The sequence below is a fragment of the Acinonyx jubatus genome, chromosome D3 (assembly GCF_027475565.1).
Source record: "Acinonyx jubatus isolate Ajub_Pintada_27869175 chromosome D3, VMU_Ajub_asm_v1.0, whole genome shotgun sequence".
NCBI classification, from domain to species: domain Eukaryota; kingdom Metazoa; phylum Chordata; class Mammalia; order Carnivora; family Felidae; genus Acinonyx; species Acinonyx jubatus.
In genome coordinates, this window is record NC_069392.1 from 71,593,230 (window position 1) to 71,614,511 (window position 21,282).

Sequence of the window (21,282 nt, forward strand, 5' to 3'; positions counted from 1 at the left end):
AGTCTATAAAATATGAAGTGTCTATAATCATACAGGTTTAATATATTCAAATCACTAATAAAACTAAAAATATATTGATACAGTAGAAGTCTGATATCAAACAGCAAATTACCGAATCAATCTTGTGTACCATATTGTACACTTTCAATGATTTATCCCATGTAACTCTGTTTTCAGGTTTGTAGAGGAACTCAGATAGCTTAGTTGTTGATTCTGGAATTATTCCTTCAACACGATATCTATAGTTAACAAAATAGAGAAAATTCAAAATTTTACTGGTTTAGGCTTAGCTCAAAATATAATGTGCCATAGTAGGCTAATTTAGCAAATAGCAGTAAAGAACACTTGTAGGTAATATCAGCAATTCAGAACACTACTATTCAATTGGAAGTAGCCAGGTTTATTGAAATAAACATTGCAGTAATTAATATAAATTATTTCAAGATGCATTTTTCTACATATCTTGTTTATAATGTTTTATAGTTGTCTTATTAGAGGGGCTACTTTCTTTTAGGATTTTTCTAAAATATTTCTCATAAATATTTACCTGCCATATTTATCATAAGCCAAATGCAATTGATGAGAAGTTTGTGTGTTTATACGTACAGTATCTTTTAGCCCCAATTCTTTTTTTTTCTTTTTAAAATCTTTTAATGTTTATTTATTTTTGAGACGGAGAGACAGAACACAAGCTGGGAGGGGCAGAGAGATAGAGGGGAGACACAAAGTCTGAAGCAGGCTCCAGGCTCTGAGCTGTCAGCACAAAGCCTGATGAGGGGCTTGAACTCATGAACAGCAAGATCATAACCTGAGCCGAAGTCAGCTGCTTAACAGACTGAGCCACCCAGGCCCCCAGGCCCAATTCTTAATTTATGGATGTAATGTGGTCTAAAGCAGTGGTCAGCAAATTCTCTGGGAGAGGGCCAGATGGTAAATAATTCAGGCTTTGCAGGCCACATGATCTATGTTGCAACTATTCAACTTAGCTAGGGTAGCAGTAAAGCAGCCATGGACAATATATAATGAATAGGCATGTCTGTGTTACAACTGAACTTTATTTATAGACACTGACTTTTGAATTACATTTATTTTTTGTATGTCAGGATTTGGGCAAGTAACTAACCTTTGTGTTTATCCATCAGTGAAATCAGATTTGGCTATCCATCAATGAAATTAAGACAATGTGAGAAAAATGGATTAAAAGTCAGTATTTAGGAGAAGGTTGTTGAACTAAAATGAAGTCTGAACAATATTGGCTCTACTCTTCTCCCAGTTAATCATTCTTTCCAACCTGAGGGGATAGGTTTAAGTAAAATCAAAATTTTAAACCTCTAAAAAGTTATAATTTCTGGGGGGAGTGAGATAAAAACCAAACAGTATTGTTACACTAAATAGTCATATTTATGAAGGATTCTTCCTCTGAAACTTTGTTTTTATGATTTGGGAAACAAATAAGGAATTCATTAGACTATTTCTTTGTATGTTAATTTCTCTTTAAAAGCTCAGTTAGTCCTTAATTTTCTCTATAAGATATCCTCAAATTTCCTTACTATGTAATGTTTCCTTCCTTCAGATCTACAAAGTTTTAAAGAGCTTATTATGAAGCTCTGTATAAGACAATGAGAAAACAACCTGAATAATTATCAGGTCCTGTGAAAAAGAAGTCAGATATGATAACAGTTAAAATTTAAGTACAAAATTATTAAGGGATATGTATATACTACCACTGATTGTTTTTTTACATAATGAGTTATCTCTCTCTCGAGTTATATTGTAAACTTGGAGTATGAAGAGTTTTTAACCTTTTGATATTTCTAACTAACATATACATATCTTCCTTGACTTTTGATGGGGTTACACTAAGATAAATAAGATTTGGTGGGGTTTACAATAAGCTCTCTCCATTGTGAGTTGAGAATGTCTTAAGCCGAAAATGCACAATAATACACCTAATCTACATCACAGCTTAGGCCTTGCCTGCTGTAATTGTGCTCAGAACACTACTTTAGCCTACAGTTGGGCAAGATCACCTAACACAAAGCCTATTTCATTAAAAAGAGTTGACTATGTCATGTAATTTAGGGAAGGATATCTAATATACCTATAAGTTTATCAACATTTAAGGATTTGTGACTTTTCACATCTACTGTTTAGAATAGGGATTGGCAAGCTATGGCCTATAGATCAAGTCTAGTGTACTTCCTGCTTTTGTAATTAGTTTTGTTGAAACACAGCCATACTTACTCACCATGGGTTGTCTATGTCTACTTATGTATAATGCTTTCATGCTATAATGGCGTAAAAATGTATTGTCTATTTATGTGTTGTTCTTCTATGCTATAATGGCAGAGCTAAGTAGGTGCAACAGAGACCATAGTTGCTGCAAAGCATAAAGTATTTACTTATTCTCTGTACCTCCACTGAAAAAGTATGCCAACCCCTGGTTTAGACTATTTACTCAATGGTTAATATGTTTATTTCCCAGTCATTTGTAAAGGTGAGAAAAGTATAAGCTACAGGTATTATATGACTACAAGGCAGAAATTACTTATTTTGCTTTTTGGAAGATTATAAAACACAGTTAAAGCTCTGTATTGGGCAAAGGGTAGGCTACTAGTTAAAAATGACCTTATCTTAATTCACTAATTAGAGTTAGTGGCTTTAAAAAAATATGTAAATATCAAGCCTCTTTGAAAACAAAACATTAATGCGTCTTGGGTATCAGCATCTACTGTGTTCATGGCTCTTTCAGAGATAACAATTTTGTCATATTTGGATCTAAACTATATTTTTATATCTATTGATCATTAAGATGAACAGTTCATTAGATATTTTACTACGATCTACACTAAAGCTTTGTGCTCATTATACATGAAGTGACCTCAGGTTAAATTAAAAATAGTTTAACCGTGGTGCCTGGGTGGCTCAGTTGGTTGAGTGTCCCACTCTTGATTTTGGCTTGGATCATGATCCCAGGGTTTTGGTATCTAGTCCCTCCTGCACCGGGCTCCACACTGAGCTTGGAGACTGCTTGGGATCCTCTCTCTGTCCTCCTGCCTCTCTCCCTTGCTCATGCTCTCTCTCTAAAAATTAAAGAAGTATATATTTTAACTATTTTCTCTTGTCTTTTACAGTTTCTAACCAGCTTTAGCTGCTATATGGAATAACTGATCAGTATATGTGAAGTTACACTTTATTTACAGACCATACATTTCATGAAGATTTCAGGCAGCAATGAAAACCTTTTGGTATGTGTGGATTTATATCAACATACTAATTTTAATGTCTCTAAATACTTTATGGCCTTTTATGATTTTTGTGAATGAGCACTGCCAGAAGAGTAACTAGGAGGTTGAGGAGGAGAAAAATAATATAAAGTGTTTATTTTGGCATACTAGAAACTGTAAACTTGGGGAAGCATCTGTAAGATGATAAGACACTCACGGGCTTTTAGTGATCATATTTTTCACATATCCTATGTGATACTAGAGTTGGGGGTGGGACTTTCAGAGTAGCTGTGTGAGAATTTTAGTAAATCCTCCTCCACAGTGACAACAACTGTTTCACAATACCAAACTGATGAAAATTACCTTAAAAAACAGCTATTGAAATTCTCTAGAAAATGACCAAAGGGCTTTCAGGAAATGGAGAAACATTTATTCAAGAATATCTACTAAATCTAGATAGGAAAAGTAAGAGTCTGTAGCATTTGAGCCACGATCTGCTTCTAGCCAACCCCTTTTCACACCTGGAAGACAAGGAGGGGCTCCCTCTCCCCACTAGCTCCCAGTCTAGGGCTATGGTTTTATCCTAGAGGGGTGGGTCACTGACATCACTCAGCTCATGCTGTTAAACTCTATTCCCAGCAGGCACTGCTGAGAAGACTGAGGCTTCCTTACCCCACCCAGAATTTACTGATAGGAAGAGGGCTCTGTCCAGGGCACAACAGGCGTAAATACTGAGGCCTATTTCCCCTTCCTGCTACATTAAGAGGGCAAACTGAAGTCATAGCAGCATCTCTCCCCAATGTCACCCTCACATCCCCCTTCTGCTCATGGATGGAGGCATCACTCAGCTCCAATAGTAGTGCATGGGCTCTGCTCAGGGGCAAAAGCAAGACAAAATGAGCTGGCAGTATCTCAGCTATGCCTGAGAAGATGGATTTCATTTGGAACAAAATGTGGAGAAAATTTTGAAAAAAAAATACAGATCTTGTTAGTGAACAATTAGAGGAATTACATGGAACTAGTGCAAAAGCACAAAAGACCAGCCAGAAGTAGGGAGAGATAACAGCTAGATGAACAACATAAGATCACACTTATCCCTGGCAGGGGGGTTGTGGTGTGGAAGGCTGTGTACATGAAGTAGATTGTCCCTGCTGAGAGCAAGTGGAGTGGATGTATTACGTTGCCCCTACTCAGATATAAGAATGGATGTACAAGGATACCCTTACTCAGAACAGTCAGAGTAGGTACATAGGCTGCCCGTATTCAGAGCAATCAGAGTGTATGTACTAGGCAGGTCCCACCTAAAAAAGAGGGGATGTACTAGGCTGCCCGAACTCAGAGAAATCAGAATGCATGTACTAGGCTCTCCCACCGGAACTGACCAGATTGGATGTCTTAGGCTGCCCAGACTCAGAGCAATCAGAGTTTATGTACAAGGCTGCCCCCTTCTCCAGAGCAGTAAGAAGAGACAGGCCTTCCCCTATACAGAGCAATCAGGAGGATATGCTGGGCTGTCTCTAGTCAAAACAATCAGTCAAAGAAGTCAAAGCCTCTAATCAAAACAAAAGGTGTTATACTAGGTTGCCCCTACTCTGAGCAATCAGATTAGATACACTAGGTTGCAGCTATGCAGAACAAGCAGAGTGTATATACTAGGATGGTCCTACTCAAGCATTTTGATTGGATGTACCAGGCTGCCACTACTATGGGGTAATCAGAGTGGATGTAAAAGACTGCCCACTCAGAATAATTATACTGGATGTACCAGGCTGCTCCTATTCAGAAACAATCAGAATGGATGTCCTAGGCTGCCCCTCACGGGAGCATTCAATGCAAGGTATGGGTTGGTGACTTACAAGCATTTTCCAAGCTGCATACAGATTAATCAACAAAGAATTGAAGCCTTACTGCCTTTAGAGACTTAAGTGTAACCTCTGACACATAATGTATCCTGACTACTTTAAAATAAAATCATACTCTTTGCTGCTGTTCTGGAAGAATGTCTGTATGCCCACGAGTGCTCCCTCTGAGGAGTGACTGGTTACAGAACTTCCAAGTTACTTGTCCCTGGCTAAGTGCAGGAAAAAATCATAAAACTGCTGAATTGTGAAAACAGCCTGTAAACCACACACAGATCCAACTGTAAAGGGTAAAAATCTTGCTAGTTTGGGGGTCTTAAGCACAACTTGTGATCAATAAATGGCTTATGTTGATCCCTCCTACAGGCTAAAGGATAAAAACAAGGGAAAAAAATCAGAGCAGGGATTATCAGAGGCTGCAGAATAGACTTCCAGAATTAGTCTACACAAACCACCCAACTAATAAACAAATATAACAACAAGCCCTGGGTGGGTGGGTGGAATCTGTATCCAGAGTTGCCACAGTACATGACTTAAATATTCAGTTTTCAATAAAAAACTATGAGGCATTCATGCAAAGAAACATGAGTGTGATGTACACAAGGAAAAACCGCAGGCTAGAAAATACTTGTAGGATCTAAGAGGAGTAAATTAAACATTGAAGCAAATTATTAGCCTACTGCCTGACATATAGTAAAAGATTAATAAATGTTAGCTGCTGCTAACATTTTGGGGAATGTGTAGTGTTGAATTGTGTGCTGGTAATCTGTATTACATCCCTTGAGGGTGGAAAGAAAGAAATTCCCACCAAAGAATTGGCACTCTTCTCTTACATATACCCAAGTGCTCCAAGCTAACCACAAAAGGAGCTTTTTGGGTATGAATTATGAAATCAAGGTGAAGTGCTAAGAAGATATCTTTGGTTTATATTTTTGTACTGCAGTTACAAGGGAAATTTAAATACTTTCTATTTGGCAACCAATATAATAGAACTAAAGTCCATAAGTTCAGTCAATACACATTTGCCGAGTGTCTATGTGATAGACACTCTTCAGGCGCTAGGGATACTGTGACAAACAAAAGTGATTTCTTTATAATCTCGTTCCTATTCAGGTTCCTATTTCCATCAAGTTTACAGTATTTTTTTGTTTGTTTTTTTACCGTTTATTTATTTTGAGAGAAAGAGAGTGCGTGAGAGAGCATGTGAGCAGGGGAAGGGCAGAGAAAGAGGGAGAGAGAGAATCCCAAGCAGGCTCCATGTTGACAGTGCAGATCCTGACATGGGGTTCAATCCCACGAACTGTGAGATCATGACCTGAGCCAAAACCAAGAGTCAGACACTTAACCGATTGAGCCACGCAGGTGTCCCAAGTTTATATTCTAATAAGACATATACTAAATGAGAGAACAAAGGAAGAAGATAAATTTCACATAGTGATAGATGCAAATGAAGAAGGTGGCAGAGTGGTGTAGTAAACAGCAAGTGGGTGTGGCCAGGAAGGTCACTCTAAAGAGCAATGAGGCTGAGATCTTGAGGACAAAAATGACATTAGCCTTGGAAAGATCTGGGGGAAGAACATGCCAGGCAAGTGAAGAGCAACTACAAAGGCTCTGAGGCGGGGTTAAGCTCATTGCATTCATGCAACGGTAGTAGGAGAGCGAGGGTGAAATTGTAGGAGAGGTCAGAGAGGTAGGCTAGGGTTAGATAGTGCCTCGCAGAGCTTGATAAAGGGCTTGGATTTTATTTTAGATGCAATGGGAAGGCTTTAGAAGATTTTAGGTAGGGGAGTGACATAATCTGAATTATTTCAAGCATCTACTTTGACCATTGTGTGAAGAACAGGATACAGTTGAGTAAGAATAGATCCATGGAGTCCATTAGGAGTCACTGAGCTAATCCAGATAGAGATGGTAATAGCCTACACTGGGATGACAGCAGGGAAATAATGAAAAATAAATCACTTCTCTGTACATATCTAGTCAATTAGAGCTTCTATTAGAATCCAAATCTGAGATGAGAGATCCATTATCCAGGCCAATATTTTACAAGCATGTCCTTGGTCAAAAACATGTGGAAAAGTTAAATAGGTTTCTTTACACTAGGATTTCTCTGATCTTAAGAGCGTATTTCCAAGAAGAGAATATAGTCTGGAGTGTTTAGAAAAACTTATTTGATAATGCAACCCCTTTACCCCTAAAGGGCATTTTGAGGGATTACATTTCTCCCAGATACTAGTTTGGCAAATAGCATTAGACCATCCTATCTAGCCGAAAGTGTGCAACGTTCACACTCTGTTGCCCATTCTAAATTCATTTTCATGTTTCTCACTTTGGTTATTTCCAACTCTGTAACTAAAATGTGGAGCTCTCTTTGATGTACTGGAAAAGTTGTAAGCTTCCCTAGATTTTCCCCTTGATTTGACTGCAATTCTCACTTTCTTCTCAATCCAGGCCAGGGGAGGTCAATTTTTGACCGAGGCAGACCAACCTGACCAACATGTTCAGACAAGTTTCCTTTGTAGTAACCTAAATATCTGCCACAGCTGACACAGAATAATAGAGGTATTTTGAAAAAAAAAAAACAAAAAACTGGTCCAGTCATACTCTCCTTCTGTACCTAAACATGGCAAATTTAGAAGAATCTGTGGGTTGACCTTGAGAAAACAAGTATGCAAAACAGTTGCATTACCTTTTATCAAACTTAATTTATTTTTATTTCTTTATTTATTTTGAGAGAGAGAGAGAGAGTGAGTGAGGGGGAGAGAGGCAGAGAGAGAGGGAGAGAGAGAATCTTAAGCAGACTCTGTGCCATCAGCGCAGAGCCCCATGCGGGGCTCGAACTCACAAACTGTGAGATGATGACCTGAGCTGAACTCAAGAGTCAGATGCTTAACTGACTGAGCCATCCAGGTGCCCCCATAACCCTCATTTTAAAGCTGTGTTTGATATTTACTGGACTCTAGCGCAACTATAAAAAAGCATTAAAAGACGGTTCTCCAAAACCCGTGTGTGATAGTCTCTAACATGGCCCCCACTCATCTGCACTTCCTGGTACTCACACACTTGTGGACTCCCCTTCCCCTGAGTCAGGCTGGATCTAGCGATTCACTTCTGATAAACTGAATATTCCAAAAGTAATGAGAGGTCACTTCCAAGATTAGGCTGCAGAAAGGCTTTGGTTCCTGACTTACTTGCTCCTTCTCGTTTCCTCCTAGACTCCTCACTGTGAGGAAAGCAAACGTCATGTTGTGAATAGCCCTGTGGAGCAGTCCCTATGTCAAGGAACTGAGGAAGGCTTCCAGCCTAGAGCCAGAAAGGAACTGAGGCCCTCAGTCCAACAAGCCCAGGAAGATCCAAATTCTGCCAACAACCATGGAAGTGAGCTTGGAAGTAGAGCTGCCGCCAGATAAGACCGAAGCCCCAGGTGACAGCTTGATTGCAGCTTTCTAAGAATCCTTGAGGCAGAGGCACCAGGCTGAGCTATACCTGGAATCCTGACCATGGGATAATAGTGTTAAGACACTAAGAAATGGGGTATGATATTTTTGTGCATCAATAACTAGTACACAGTGTGTATAAATTTCACTTAAAATGTGAGTGTAAAAAGTCCCAATTTTTGTTTAGTTTTGCATGAAAGAGTAAAATGCCTCTGATCACAAATCTCCATAAAGCTCTAAAACAGCCCATTTGGAGCTACTCCTTGAATGGCTCTAGGTGTCATAGAGTATCTTGCTCACAAATATCCAAGAAGTATCGTTGAATGAATAAATAACTTCCAAGGTTTCTTTGACGCATAGGTGGCTGTCTATACTTGTCCAGTATGTAAGACGCCAACAAGCTATAATATTTTTCTAAGAGTTTATTCCTCTAGTGTCACTGGCATTGACCTCACCTACTTCCCTCCTCGGTCTGTTTTTGAAAGCGCCTCTATTAGAATCATTACTTAGTTTTTTTGTATTAAAAAAATTTTTTTTTAATGTTTACTTATTTTTGACAGACAGAGGGAGACACAGAGCATGAGCAGGGGAGGAGTAAAGAGAGAGGGAGACACAGAATCTGAAACAGGCTCCAGGCTCCGAGCTGTCAGCACAGAGCCTGACGTGGGACTCGAACTCACAGACCGCGAGATCATGACCTGAGCCGAAGTCGGACGCTCAACCGACTGAGCCACCCAGGTGTCCCTAGAATCATTACTTATTTAGACAATGAAAGCAGGAATTATCTTCCTGATAATTATTAAAATGAGTAGGACAAGGCATACCAGTTTTGTCTCATAGTAAAAAAATTGGATTGAGACAAAAGGTAATCAAATTTTAGTCAGATAAAAAAGAGCAAGAAATACAAAATGAAGAAAAAGTGGACTCCAAAAAAAAAAAAAGGAACAGAATAAAATTTGATTTCGATAACATACGGTGTGTTTGCATTAATGTGATATCATGAACAATGAATGAACAACTCTTAAGAATAAGGTTAAAAATGTCAGCCCACTACCCTCAGTGTAGTTATATCTGAAATAACAGGATCCTCAAAAATATCCTTAAAAGCAGCTTTCAGAAAACATTACATGTATCAGCAAGAGAAATGACTTGGGGAAAAAAACTTTATTTTGTAGTGGCTTATTTAACGGAAAGGTGAAATGTTTGAAAGGCTGCAAAACACTACTGTTATCAAGGAAACACCAATCTGTTTCTATAGTAATTATTTCTTGATGTAGAAATTTCCTGTCTTAGTGAATTGTTCGCTTGGAAAGACTTTTTTTCCTGGTTGTCTTCAAGTTTGAAAATGATTAGATGGTACATAATTGCTCTAATTTATTAATACCAAATTTAAATTAGTGACTTAATAATTTCCATTTCCTGATTACTATCAAGCAATGTTATAGCCAGTGAAGCAGCACTGAATTCTAGATATATCAATGCCATTGAATTCAAAACGTCTATAAATAGGAAACTGTACTCACAGATTTCCATGGAATCTTTTAGAAGCCTTGCTGGAAACAGTTATCTTTTTCTCAAAGGGGAAAAAAATCCAGAAATAAATTAGCTGTCAGATACAGAAAAAAAAAAAATGAAAAATAAAAACCAACAAACAAAAAGTAAAAATATATTTTTTTGGTTTGTAAAAGAAAAACATTTTAAAAAGTCTATATAATGAATTGCTTCTCATTAAAAAATAAACTCTTGAACCATATTTAACTTGTTTCCTTACTGAAGTCTTAACCACTTTCCAGCCTGATGTATCTTGATTGTATCCTAAAATTTCTTGAGCAGTTTCTTGGGCAAGCGTCTTATAGTCCATCTACCTGCAAAGTTGTAAAAACAGATGACTGGTAAGAATATAATCATACAAAATAATTTTAAAATGCTGTATTACGTTTTAATACTATTTCTACAGTGCCTGTCACATAGTAATGAAGAATCATTACTTGTTTTTTAATTAAGTTTTTATTTAATAATTGCTAAATGCATGCACGCATGAATTCCTTCTTCCTTATTCATAGTTTTTCAAATAGAAAGTGTGGTATACTACGAAGAGCAGGCTTTGGACTGAAAGAGAACTTGGTCAAATTCTGTCTCTGCCACTAATTGTGAACCACATTATTTAATATTTCCGTTTTCCCATTTTCTGGGATAATAACTAAATGTTGAATTAATGTGAGGATTGAGATAATGCACTTAACTGTCCTACTCCATGCCTGGTACATAATAAGCATTCAATAAATCATTAGTATTTCCAAAGGCTTAATCATGCTTCCTTACTCCTGTAAAGCTGCATCATCTGATGATCAAGCGTTCTTGGAAATTAGTCTTTTTATTATTTATTCATGTATTTATTTAAAAAATTGTTTTTAATGTTTATTTATTTTTGACAGAGAGAGAGAGAGACAGAACACAAGCAGGGAGGGGCAGAGAGACAGGGAAACACAGAATCTGAAGCAGGCTCCAGGCTCTGAGCTGTCAGCACAGAGCCCGACACAGGGCTCAAACCCATGAATCATTAACATCATGATCTGAGCCAAAGTCAGAGGCTCAAAAGACTGAGCCACCCAGGTGCTCCGGGAATTAGTCTTTTTAAAGTGAGGGCAGTGGCATTAAATGATCTGACCCTTGGTTTCCTCTCCAAAGGCAACTCCTACCTGCCTTCTCTCCTACTCAGCTTCAATCATATTGACTTGGCTGTTCCTCAAATACAACCAAGCATCTTCCTACCTCAGGGTCTTTGTACTTACTGTTCCCTCTGCTTGTAACATTCTTCCCAAATATGAATGACAGATTCCTCTTCATTGGTGTCTTGTTTAAATTTCACCTCTTCAGACAGGATCAAGTTCAAACCAGTTCAATATAAACATATTTACTAAATCCTTTACTAGGGATTAGGTACTGTGGTAGGTGTGGCAAAAACAGGTAAGATACTGTTTCTGTTCTGAATGGGTTCAGGAAACTGGAGTCTCATTGGTCCTTTGGCCCATCATCTAGTTTTCAGTTACGGGAAGCTGGTTGGTATGGTGGGAAGAAACACACAGTTGGATTCAAATCCTAACTTTGCCACTCACCACAAGCTACATTATTTTGAATAAACTGCTTAACCCTTAATTTCAATGTTTACATCTATAGATTGGGGACAGTAATACTTATCTCATGGAGTCATTATAAGGATTAAGTGAGTGAATATATGCCAACGTGATTGAAACAGTGTGGGGCTCCTTCTTGATGATCAGAAATACTAGTTTCTTTTCTTGAAATGACACATTTAAATCTACCTTTTAAAAAACTCTCCAAAGAGCTGCCTCAATAAGCCTTCTTAAAGTTTAATGATCAGAACCATGTCTTAATTACCTCTCACCTAAAGGTCTAGGTTGGATCATAAACCCACCTTTTCTTATTTTGTTCTCCAGCAAGGCATAACACCTAGTTGACATCTATATTTGAACAGCTTTAGTAAACCATTACAACTCCCTTTTCCTAGTAGACTTTCAGTTTCTTTACCTTTCCTAATAGATCTAGTCCAGAATTTTAATAATTATTGGGACTCTTCTCCAAATCCTTGTGGAGATCTCCATAGCTCTTAACCTGTGAAGGAACAAAGAAGAATTATTTTGATCCATGAATTAGGTCAATATATTTGATCATTTCCTTAATATTTTCTCAGTGTTCTTTATTTTCACTTTATACCCTCATTAGGACACATTTGCTATATATGCCCGTGATGAAAGAAAAAAGTGGTAAGAGAAGCGTTAATAATACTGTTTATGAAAGGAAACTTCAAGACATTATTTTAAAGAAGGACTGGTTAAAAAGACATTCTGGTGGAATGTAAATAAAGACGTCTAACTTTTTAAGCTCATGGCATTAACAGTCCTTGGCTGGTTCCTGATCTGTGCTTGCCCCAGCATATATAACACAGTTCTTCACTTCCTATCAGCAACATACTTGATACTGACTGATTTAAAGAAGCACAGACTATTGGAACATAGCACTAGGGTGTAAACTCCTGCAGGGACTTTGACTTACTCATTTTCAAATCACTAGCACTTCCTGCCACAATAAACGTGTTTAATTGAACCACTCAATTGCATTTTATAGCTCGTGGACTTTTTCGTTTGCCAGGAAAAAAGGAAAGGTTACGTTTAGTGGGCTACAGAGCGTGCAAAGAAGAAAACAAACAGCAGGACTACAGGGCCATTACCTTGTGATGTAACATCGGATGGACTGGAACATATTCCGGTGGAGTAATGGTCAAGGATATCTTCACCCACAGGGTCAGTGGAAAATAAACATAAACCAATATTGAGATGACATCTTTTTTTGGATACACCACTTGGTTGAAACTGGATTCTTCGCACCACATATCCTGTCCCAGCCTCGTAGACAGAACCACGTATGTTGTTAGTGGTCTTTACATCTGTTTGTATATAATCTCCCTTTTTCTGGGCTGCCTGACTGGGTCCCCAATCCGTGCTGGGTCACTGACATTCATTCTTCCCTGGGAATCAAGGTCCCCAAGGAATTTGTTAAATCCCATCCCTGACCAAACTCCCTCCTCCAATCTCGCATCTGCTCTATTGCGAGGGGCTGGCTGCAAGCCCAGAAGGACCGGGCTCAGGGATGGGATGCGGAAGGCACTGAGGAGGGAGGGAAGGAAGTGGTCCGGCGAGCTGCCCCTCCACCACCGGCGGAGATGGTGTCTTATCCTGGGAGCGGGTGCTCTGAAGGCGGGGAGGCCGAGACCAAACCGGCAGCCGCCAGCGCCCCCGAGTCTCCTTCCCCACCTCGTCCCCTCACACACTCCCGGGGAGCCAGCCGAGGGAAGTTCAGCCTATCATCTGCGCGGAGTAGCCGCAAAGAGCGGTGACCGAGGAGGGGCGGGCGTGCGGGGCGGCCGGACGAAGCTGTCCGGAGTCAACCAACCACCCCCTCCGCTCCCCACCCCCCACCCCCAGAAAGACGAGGACGAAGAAACTACACTTCCCGGCTGTGAGTGCGACCTTACACCCTGCCGCGCCCCCTTTCCCCTGCGGCCTCCGCCCCTCACCCAGCTGCCCCGGGCGCCGAGCGCCACGCATGCGCACCGCAAGCCAGCGCCATGTTGGATCAGTTTGAAAGCGAGCGCGGGCGTCGCGTTCCGCTGTGACGGCGGAGCTGGCTTCGAGCAAGCGGAGCCTGGGGCGGGGCGGTGTCCGGCTCGGGGATGCTGTATCGCGTCTCCCGTCCGGTAACAGGCGCAGGCTTTCGGTGGAGAGTTGTGGAAGTGTGCGTTTTTTTTTTTTTTTTATCTCTTTGGGAGACTTCGTCGGTGAGTTCGGCCCGAAAAGGGGCTGTAGTTTCGAGGGCGCCCCATCCTTTGACGGCCCATGGGAGAAACCAGAGAAAGAGTGGCGTGGAGGGAAGAGGAGGACGTCTCCTGAGGGCGGGCGCGAGTGGACATTCCCCGTGGGAAGAGAACGTCTTTAGCGGGAGGCTCCCGAGCGGGGGAGAGTCGCGGAGCGCGACGGAGGGGCCCTGACGTGGGCTTCTGGAGACTCGAGGCGTCTGTTGAAGAGGGCGGGGCGGAAGGGGGATTAGGCTTTAGGGGCTGTCACCTCGGAGAAACTCCGTCCGCCCCGGTGGGGCTCACGCCTGCTGCCTAATCAATGACTTCTGGGTGGAAGTAGCTAAGTGAAGTGTTTGTCTGTGACCGCCGGGGGTGCTGGAATGCTGCAGGGTGGGTGACTCCTAGGTAAAGGGCGGCAGGATTGAAGCCAGCGCGTCGAGAGGGGAAAAGATGCTCTCCCGCAGGGATGCCCGCGATCTTCGCTTTCCGGGTCCATTAATTCTTGTCGTTTAGCTGTAGAATAAACAAAATTCGGTGTCAAAACATAAACCACAGAGCTGTTGTTTCTAGGAGTTCTTCATTGCGCGCGAGCTGTTCCTATTGGTTATTTAACAGTGAACATTCTGTTCTTGAATCAAAGGTAGTTGAAACTTGTTGCCATTCGTGTAACATTTCATTCTTCGGAATGATGGATTTCCTTTTGGAGATAGGAACGGAAGTGTTTACGGAAGAGATGGTAAGATAATGGGATTTGCTTCCAAATAATCCTGTGGTGGAAGTGCGGAGAAGTGGGTGGATAGAAAGTTGGGGTGTGTGGGTGATTGAAGCAGGGTAATGGGTGCACGGGGGTTTATTAAAGTGTTAATTCTAGGTGGCTCAGTCGGTGGAGCCTCCGACTTCGCTCAGGTCATGATCTCACGGTCCGTGAGTTCGAGCCCCACATCGGGCTCTGGGCTGATGGCTCAGAGCCTGGAGCCTGTTTCCGATTCTGTGTCTCCCTCTCTCCCTGCCCCTCCCCCACTCGTGCTCTGTCTCAAAAATAAATATAAAAAAAAACGTTAAAAAAATAAATTCCGACTTCAGCCAGGTCACGATCTCGCGGTCCGTGAGTTCGAGCCCCGCGTCAGGCTCTGGGCTGACAGCTCAGAGCCTGGAGCCTGCTTCCGATTCTGTGTCTCCCTCTCTCTCTGCCCCTCCCCCGTTCATGCTCTGTCTCTCTCTGTCTCAAAAATAAATAAACGTTAAAGTGTTAATTCTACTTTTGTATACTTTGGGGAGCTCTCCCCAATAAGAATTCAATTGTGGCTTTTCTTTCTGCCCTCCTATGAACTAAAATAAATGTTGTTACCCACTTACTGAGAACTGTAATCCAACAGCTTTACCTTTTAGGGGTTCGTTTTTGTTTTTTATTTCAAGTTTTTATTTAAATTCTAATTAACATATGGTAAGTTGGTTTCAGGTGTAGAATTTAGTGTTTCATCACTAACATATACACCCAGTGATCGTCACAGCAAGTACCTTCCCTAATTTTTTTTTTTTTTTAATGTTTATTTTTGAGAGAGAGAGAGAGGGACAGACAGACAGATACAGATCGCGAGCAGGGGAAGGCACAGAGAGGCAGAGACAGAATCTGAAGCAGGCTCCAGGGCCTGAGCTGTCAGCACAGAGCCCGACCCGGGGCTCGAACTCTCCAGCTGTGAGATCATGACCTGAGCTGAAGTCGGAGGCTTAACGGACTGAGCCACCCACACCCCACAAGTACCCTCCTTAAGGGTATCACCCATTTAGCCCATTCCCTGCCCACCTCCCTGCATCAAACCTGTTTGTTCTCTGTACTTAAGAGTCTCTTATGGTTTGGTTTCCTCTCTCCTTTTTTGGTCCCTTCTCCTGTGTTCGAGTGTTTTGTTTCTTAAATTTCACATATGAGTGAAATTGTATGGGGTTTGTCTTTCTCTGACTTACTTCGTTGGAATAAGGGAGAAAATGTTGGGTCAAGCCATATTTACTTGAGAAAATGTAAACATCATTAGTGAAAGCGGTAAAGAAAGAGCACAGCTGACTTAGGCTAGCCATTCTTTGGAGGCATAACAACATCACAGTATTCGGGGAAATCAAAGAGGCTAATTAACCGTTATCTTCTGTTCTGTGGCTGCAAAGGCAGATGCATGCTCTAAAGCTGAGGCAGGATGCTGTTTTACTCTTCTTTAAATGGAAAACTTTCAATATTTTAAAGTCAAATTTGATAGTTATTAAGATTACATTAAAAGTTGTTCTAACTTAAACATTCCCCAAATTATAGCCCAAAGTTGAACATATTAACTTTATAACATTATAACATGTGTTAAGTCCTAGACATTAATCTTTCCTTTTTAGTACAGAAAAAAAATCCATTTCCACTGATTTAATTTTTAAGAGTATCATATCGTACTGAAGTAACACCTGTTTGTTACTTTTTAGTTTTTCAAATGATCCTATTTGAAATAGATGCTATTATTACTATTCTAAGATGAATATGTTGTCAATTTCCAAATTATCTAAGTCTCTTTTAAAAGAAAAGTAGGTTGAATCTGTGTAACATAAGAAGTGAAAATGGTAAGTGTATTGCCAAAAATGAAGGTGAGAAAATGATTAACAATGACGATATTATCTTAGGAAAAGAGCATGTTGCTAGCTCAATAAACTTGTGGTTTATTTCTTTATAATAAATACTATTAATTACTTTGTTCTTAGTTCCCCCCCCCCCCCCCAGGAAAGGGCTGGCTAAAGTTACATATTGGCATTTACAACATTAAAAGTGGATATTCTGTTCTTGCTTCTTGTTTCTAATACCTCATTTGATGCCTTTAAAAATTTATTGAGCACCTACTATCTGCAGTGTATAATAGTAGGCTTATGAATTGAAAAATAGTCTGTATAGGGGAGTGTTAGGTATTGTGATGTCATAGAATCTATTCCCATAAGAAAAGACTGCTCATCAATAGTTTTTAGGACTTTGAAATAGTGAGTACTCTTCTCTTGGTACTGTTCTCAGATAATTATGTGTACACAATTCCAGGCACATAGTAGGTACTCAATAAATGTTTTCTAAATCAATGATGAAGGAATTCACAATAATTATAATAATAGAAAATCAATGTGTATTGCCTAAAAATTATAGAAATGGATTTTATTCTTTAAAGAAGATTATAAAAAGTTTACAAATTTAGTAATTTCTCTCTATATGGCTATTATTCCCTTTAATGGAACCTTAACCTATTGTTTTTGTATTACAGTTTTTAAGAGAAATGAATAGAAATAACCCATTTTGAGGAAGCCATGGCAAAATCAATTACAAAACACAGAGTTTGTTCTCGGGATTCTTCAGTGTCTTCTCTGCTAGCAAGCTGCAGCCTGAGTGGTAGCAATTCCTCTAACTCTGATGGCTCTTTTCAATATAAGGATAAACTGTATAGTTCTGCCTCTCAGGCTCTACAGGCCTATATTGATGATTTTGATTTAAGCCAGATGTATCCTGGTGCAAACACTGGAAAGATTAACAACAATAGGTGTTCTGCTCATATGCCAGAATTCTCCAACTATATTTGTAAACCAAACAATGGTATGCTTTTATTTTGTGTGTGTGTGTGTTTCCCCCCACTGATTTAAAGCATTTCAAAGATGTGTTGTAGCTTTGAAAAACTAGACACTCTTTTTTTTTCCTTTGGGGTAAAAATGACTTATGTAATATGGAGGTCTGGATATTTTTCTTAAATAATTCTGTAATTCTCTGGTTCTCAAGAATTTTCAGCTAAGATCTTCTTGTGACCTTGGAGGGGAAGCTGATGAATGTGACTAATAATAGCAGGTGGTTGATCCTAAACCCTTAAGCCATTTTATTTTAGCATAATGGAAAGAGCATTGACATGGTGGTTCTAGGTTTCATTAACTAGCTTGATGACTTCAGATAAATCTCAGTCTTTCTGAATTTATACTTGATCAATCCCAGTTGATGTGATAAGACTCTGTCTTCCTGATCTGTATTCTATAGGACAATAATATAAGATGTTAAGAGTTTTTCCTTGATGCAGTTCCCATGAAGACAACTTTGGAAAATGCATCTATTGATAACCCAGTTAACACTTTACTGAAGACTTATGGAATAGCCCTAGTATGGAAAAATTTTTCATTCAACTCTTAGAAGTATGTGAGCAATATATATTCCAGAAGACTGTTAGGACAGCTATTCTTTTTGTGTTAATGCTGTTGTAGGCTTAATTGGCAGAAAGCAAATTATTTTTCCACATAGTTTAATAGCATATTTTTCTTCTATGTTGCAGCCAGTGTCGAGTGACTAATAATAATATGAGTGTATTAGTGCACTGGATAGGTCTAGATGAAGAAAGGTTAAACGGTAAATAAAGAACAAGGGAAAATTTACAGGTTGGAGAAAAAAATGTACAACTTAGTTAAAAGAAATTGAAGAGATGTGAGAAAACACATTGTATTTCATCAACGTATACTATTTATACTTTTAATCAAACTTTAGTGAAGATAAAGGGAAGCAGCAAAAATGACAAATTCTTAATTCTCATTTACTGTTAATGTAATGAAGTATTGTTGTATGTGATTGTGGGAAATAAACAGAACTATGCTTTGTTTTTCAGCTTTTGAAAATGTTGATCACAAAAAAAGCTCCTTGTCCTTATCCTGTAGAAGAGAGACTGTTAATGACATAGACTCCATTAGCCTAACAACTGATGATCTGTTAAAACTTCCAGCAGATGGATCATTTTCTTTTGCTTATGTTGGATCAAATCATCGAATTAGCAAGAAAAAGAAGAAATGCATTGGAAGACTGAGTTCATCAGATACTGAGAAGAATAAAAATTTTCAAGAACCCTCCACTCCCATGTGCAAGGATAACTTAGTTACTCCCGTTGTATACACAAATATAAATGGAAAGCAATGTGGTAGGCTGAAAAACCCAAAACTTGTGAGTAAGACTAATAAATGCGTTTCTGAACCATCTTTACCTTTTTCCAAGAAATTGTCTTTCGAGGACAGTTCAGAACACAGTCTTGAAAAGAATTACCCAAGATGGCTCACTAGCCAGAAATTGGACCTTAATGTTTCAGGGATAACTAGTATACCTGATTTCACCTACCCAGTGTGGCTCCACCATCAAGACTTGCTACCTGATACAAATAGTCAAAGGATATATAAAATATTTAAAGAAGATCGGTGTTCCCCTAGACATAGTTACCAGGCACAAAGAACTTCTCGACTTATGAATAAATTAGATTGTTTTGAATATTCTTTTGAACCCTCAAACATTTCAGATTCCTTGAATGATGATAAAGGATTGATTAATGAATGTAAATGTGATTCTCAACACAGCCAGTGTCAATGTGAGAATCCAGTTCTCCCAGGACAAACCAAAAAGCCATTCAGTGGTAATTGTTTTGTTTTATTTTTAAGAACCAAAGAAAGTGTTATAAATTTGACCTAATGTCTAGGAGCTTTTATGTTACATTCTTGATGTAATGAACAGATGATAAATCTTGAACACATAATGGTCTTCATTTATATATCATTTTGTGCCTAGAAAATGTTTTTTTCCTTTGAAATGTCATTAAAAAATTTGTTACAGATGTGTGTATATTCTAAATTATCTGAACTCTTACTTGTTTGTTGCCTTTGAGATTTTGTTGTGCTCTGCATTTACTTTTTTTCTTGAATTAATTTAATCTTTTAAATTAGGTGACAAAATTGAATTGCTTATCCTGAAGGCCAAGAGAAATCTAGAGCATTGTGTTGAAGAGTTTCCGAAGTCTAAGAAAAAGGATGATAGTCCTTGTTCATTAGATAAACTTGAAGCAGAAAGATCATGGGAAAATATCCCTGTTACTTTGTACGTAAGTTACAATGGAAAAAGTTTTTAGTTCTCCAAGTGAAAAATGTCATGTGAACAGTTAATTTATTTTATTTATTTATTTAAAAAATTTTTTTTCAATGTTTATTTATTTTTGAGAGAGACAGCCAGAACAGGGGACGTGCACAGAGAGAGAGGGAGACACAGAATCTGAACCAGGCTCCAGGCTCTGAGTGGTCAGCACAGAGCCGGATGTGGGTCTTGAACTCACGAGCTGTGAAATCATGACCTGAGCTGAAGTCAGATGCTTAACTGACTGAGCCACCCAGGTGCCCCAGTTAGTTTATTTTTTACATAACTCTGTGATAATTGACAATTATAGTGACATGTTAATTCTATAGAATGTTGCCTTTGTGTTTTTTCTTTGAATTGCATTTTTCACTTGTTACCACAAGATGGTGTAATGTTGCATGACCTTAGGCACATTATACAACTTTTGTCTTCTTTATGTGTTTTTTTGTTACACTGTAAAATACTGATTTTACTGGTGAAAAATCACAACCAAGAGCAACCTGTTTTGCAGATGGAAGAGTGCTATGAAACTCTTGTTTTCTTTTTAAGTTTTTCTCCCTCTATATTCTTTCCATATATGGAGTTATACAGTTATCCATTTTTTTCATTTACATTTTATTTTCTCTTAGTCGTTATTTTCCTTAAACAGTGGTGGTGTTTTGGTATGGTCTATTGTAATACATTTTTGTAGTTTCTAATATTGTTTTTATTTGTGTGCTTAACCTTGTTACAACATGGTTTCTCAGAATAATTTAAACTGTTTACATCGATACCTATGAATGTGGGTGTGGAGTAAGAATTGAGCTTAGGTAGGAAAGCTTTTTTCCTTAGTGATATTATTGTCTGAACTCATAAGAAATGCATTCTTGGTAACCCTATATCCTGCCTTACGCTCTGATGATTTATTATCTTCTGTTGTCTAAACTTTCATTCTGTCATACTCTGTTATAGACAGAGTCTGTTAATTGCTGGATCCATTTTTTGATCACTTCTCAGTTGAACATCTTATTTTTTTTTAATATGGACACTTACTATAATTCTGGTTTGGAATCGTAGCTCTGTTACTTTTTTTGTCTTTGCTGACACCTTATACAAGTTAAACTGCTTTGTACAAGACCTTATATAAATTCTCTACTTGGGGCTGTTGTGAGGATTCATTTGATTAGAGAATATAAGGTACTTAGGACAATTTCTGACTTATGAGCTGTCTTGTAAATTGTTAATAGTGGTGATAATTATCCAGAATATTTTTTTTCCTCATTTAGCTTCATTTCTCAATTGTTGCTTCAATAGTATCTTTATTTTTTGAAACTTGGGTGAATAATTAGCTCACTTAATTCTTAAACTTTTTTTCTAATTTCTTATTTTCTTGTCAGTTGGTCTTGGTAATTGTAAAGTACCATAGCTATAATACTTTACTTTCAATTGCAACCAACAAGAATGGGTGAGCAAATAGTATCAG

General features: G+C 38.8%; 2 protein-coding genes and 1 long non-coding RNA gene across 13 annotated transcripts in view; 2 read left to right on the top strand and 1 right to left on the bottom strand.

The window, feature by feature from the left end:
* Positions 1-10,956, top strand: part of LOC128312343 (uncharacterized) — a 14,393-nt gene extending 3,437 nt beyond the window's left edge. The window contains exons 2-3 of the long non-coding RNA XR_008291470.1: positions 3,135-3,248; positions 8,302-10,956. This is a non-coding gene — a long non-coding RNA (uncharacterized LOC128312343). The remainder of the gene's footprint in view (positions 1-3,134; positions 3,249-8,301) is intronic.
* STARD6 (StAR related lipid transfer domain containing 6) overlaps positions 1-13,758 on the bottom strand; it is a 26,039-nt gene extending 12,281 nt beyond the window's left edge. Inside the window, exons 1-6 of one of the 10 annotated variants that reach the window (XM_027069001.2) lie at positions 13,619-13,758; positions 12,773-12,832; positions 12,073-12,156; positions 10,295-10,388; positions 10,047-10,129; positions 113-239 (exon numbers count right to left, since the gene is read on the bottom strand). In XM_027069001.2, the coding sequence (XP_026924802.1) occupies positions 113-239; positions 10,047-10,129; positions 10,295-10,384 (300 nt within the window). In that variant the 5' untranslated portion in view covers positions 10,385-10,388; positions 12,073-12,156; positions 12,773-12,832; positions 13,619-13,758. The other 9 variants (XM_027069000.2, XM_027068999.2, XM_027068998.2 and 6 more) reach the window with 9 other exon arrangements.
* The window catches only part of CD3H18orf54 (chromosome D3 C18orf54 homolog), a 26,425-nt gene continuing 18,854 nt past the window's right edge, over positions 13,712-21,282 (top strand). Inside the window, exons 1-5 of one of the 2 annotated variants that reach the window (XM_027068996.2) lie at positions 13,712-13,836; positions 14,538-14,633; positions 17,170-17,495; positions 18,541-19,329; positions 19,637-19,787. In XM_027068996.2, the coding sequence (XP_026924797.1) occupies positions 17,213-17,495; positions 18,541-19,329; positions 19,637-19,787 (1,223 nt within the window). In that variant the 5' untranslated portion in view covers positions 13,712-13,836; positions 14,538-14,633; positions 17,170-17,212. Of the gene's footprint in view, positions 13,880-14,537; positions 14,634-17,169; positions 17,496-18,540; positions 19,330-19,636; positions 19,788-21,282 lie in introns of both variants that reach the window. The other variant, XM_015078948.3, reaches the window with a different exon arrangement.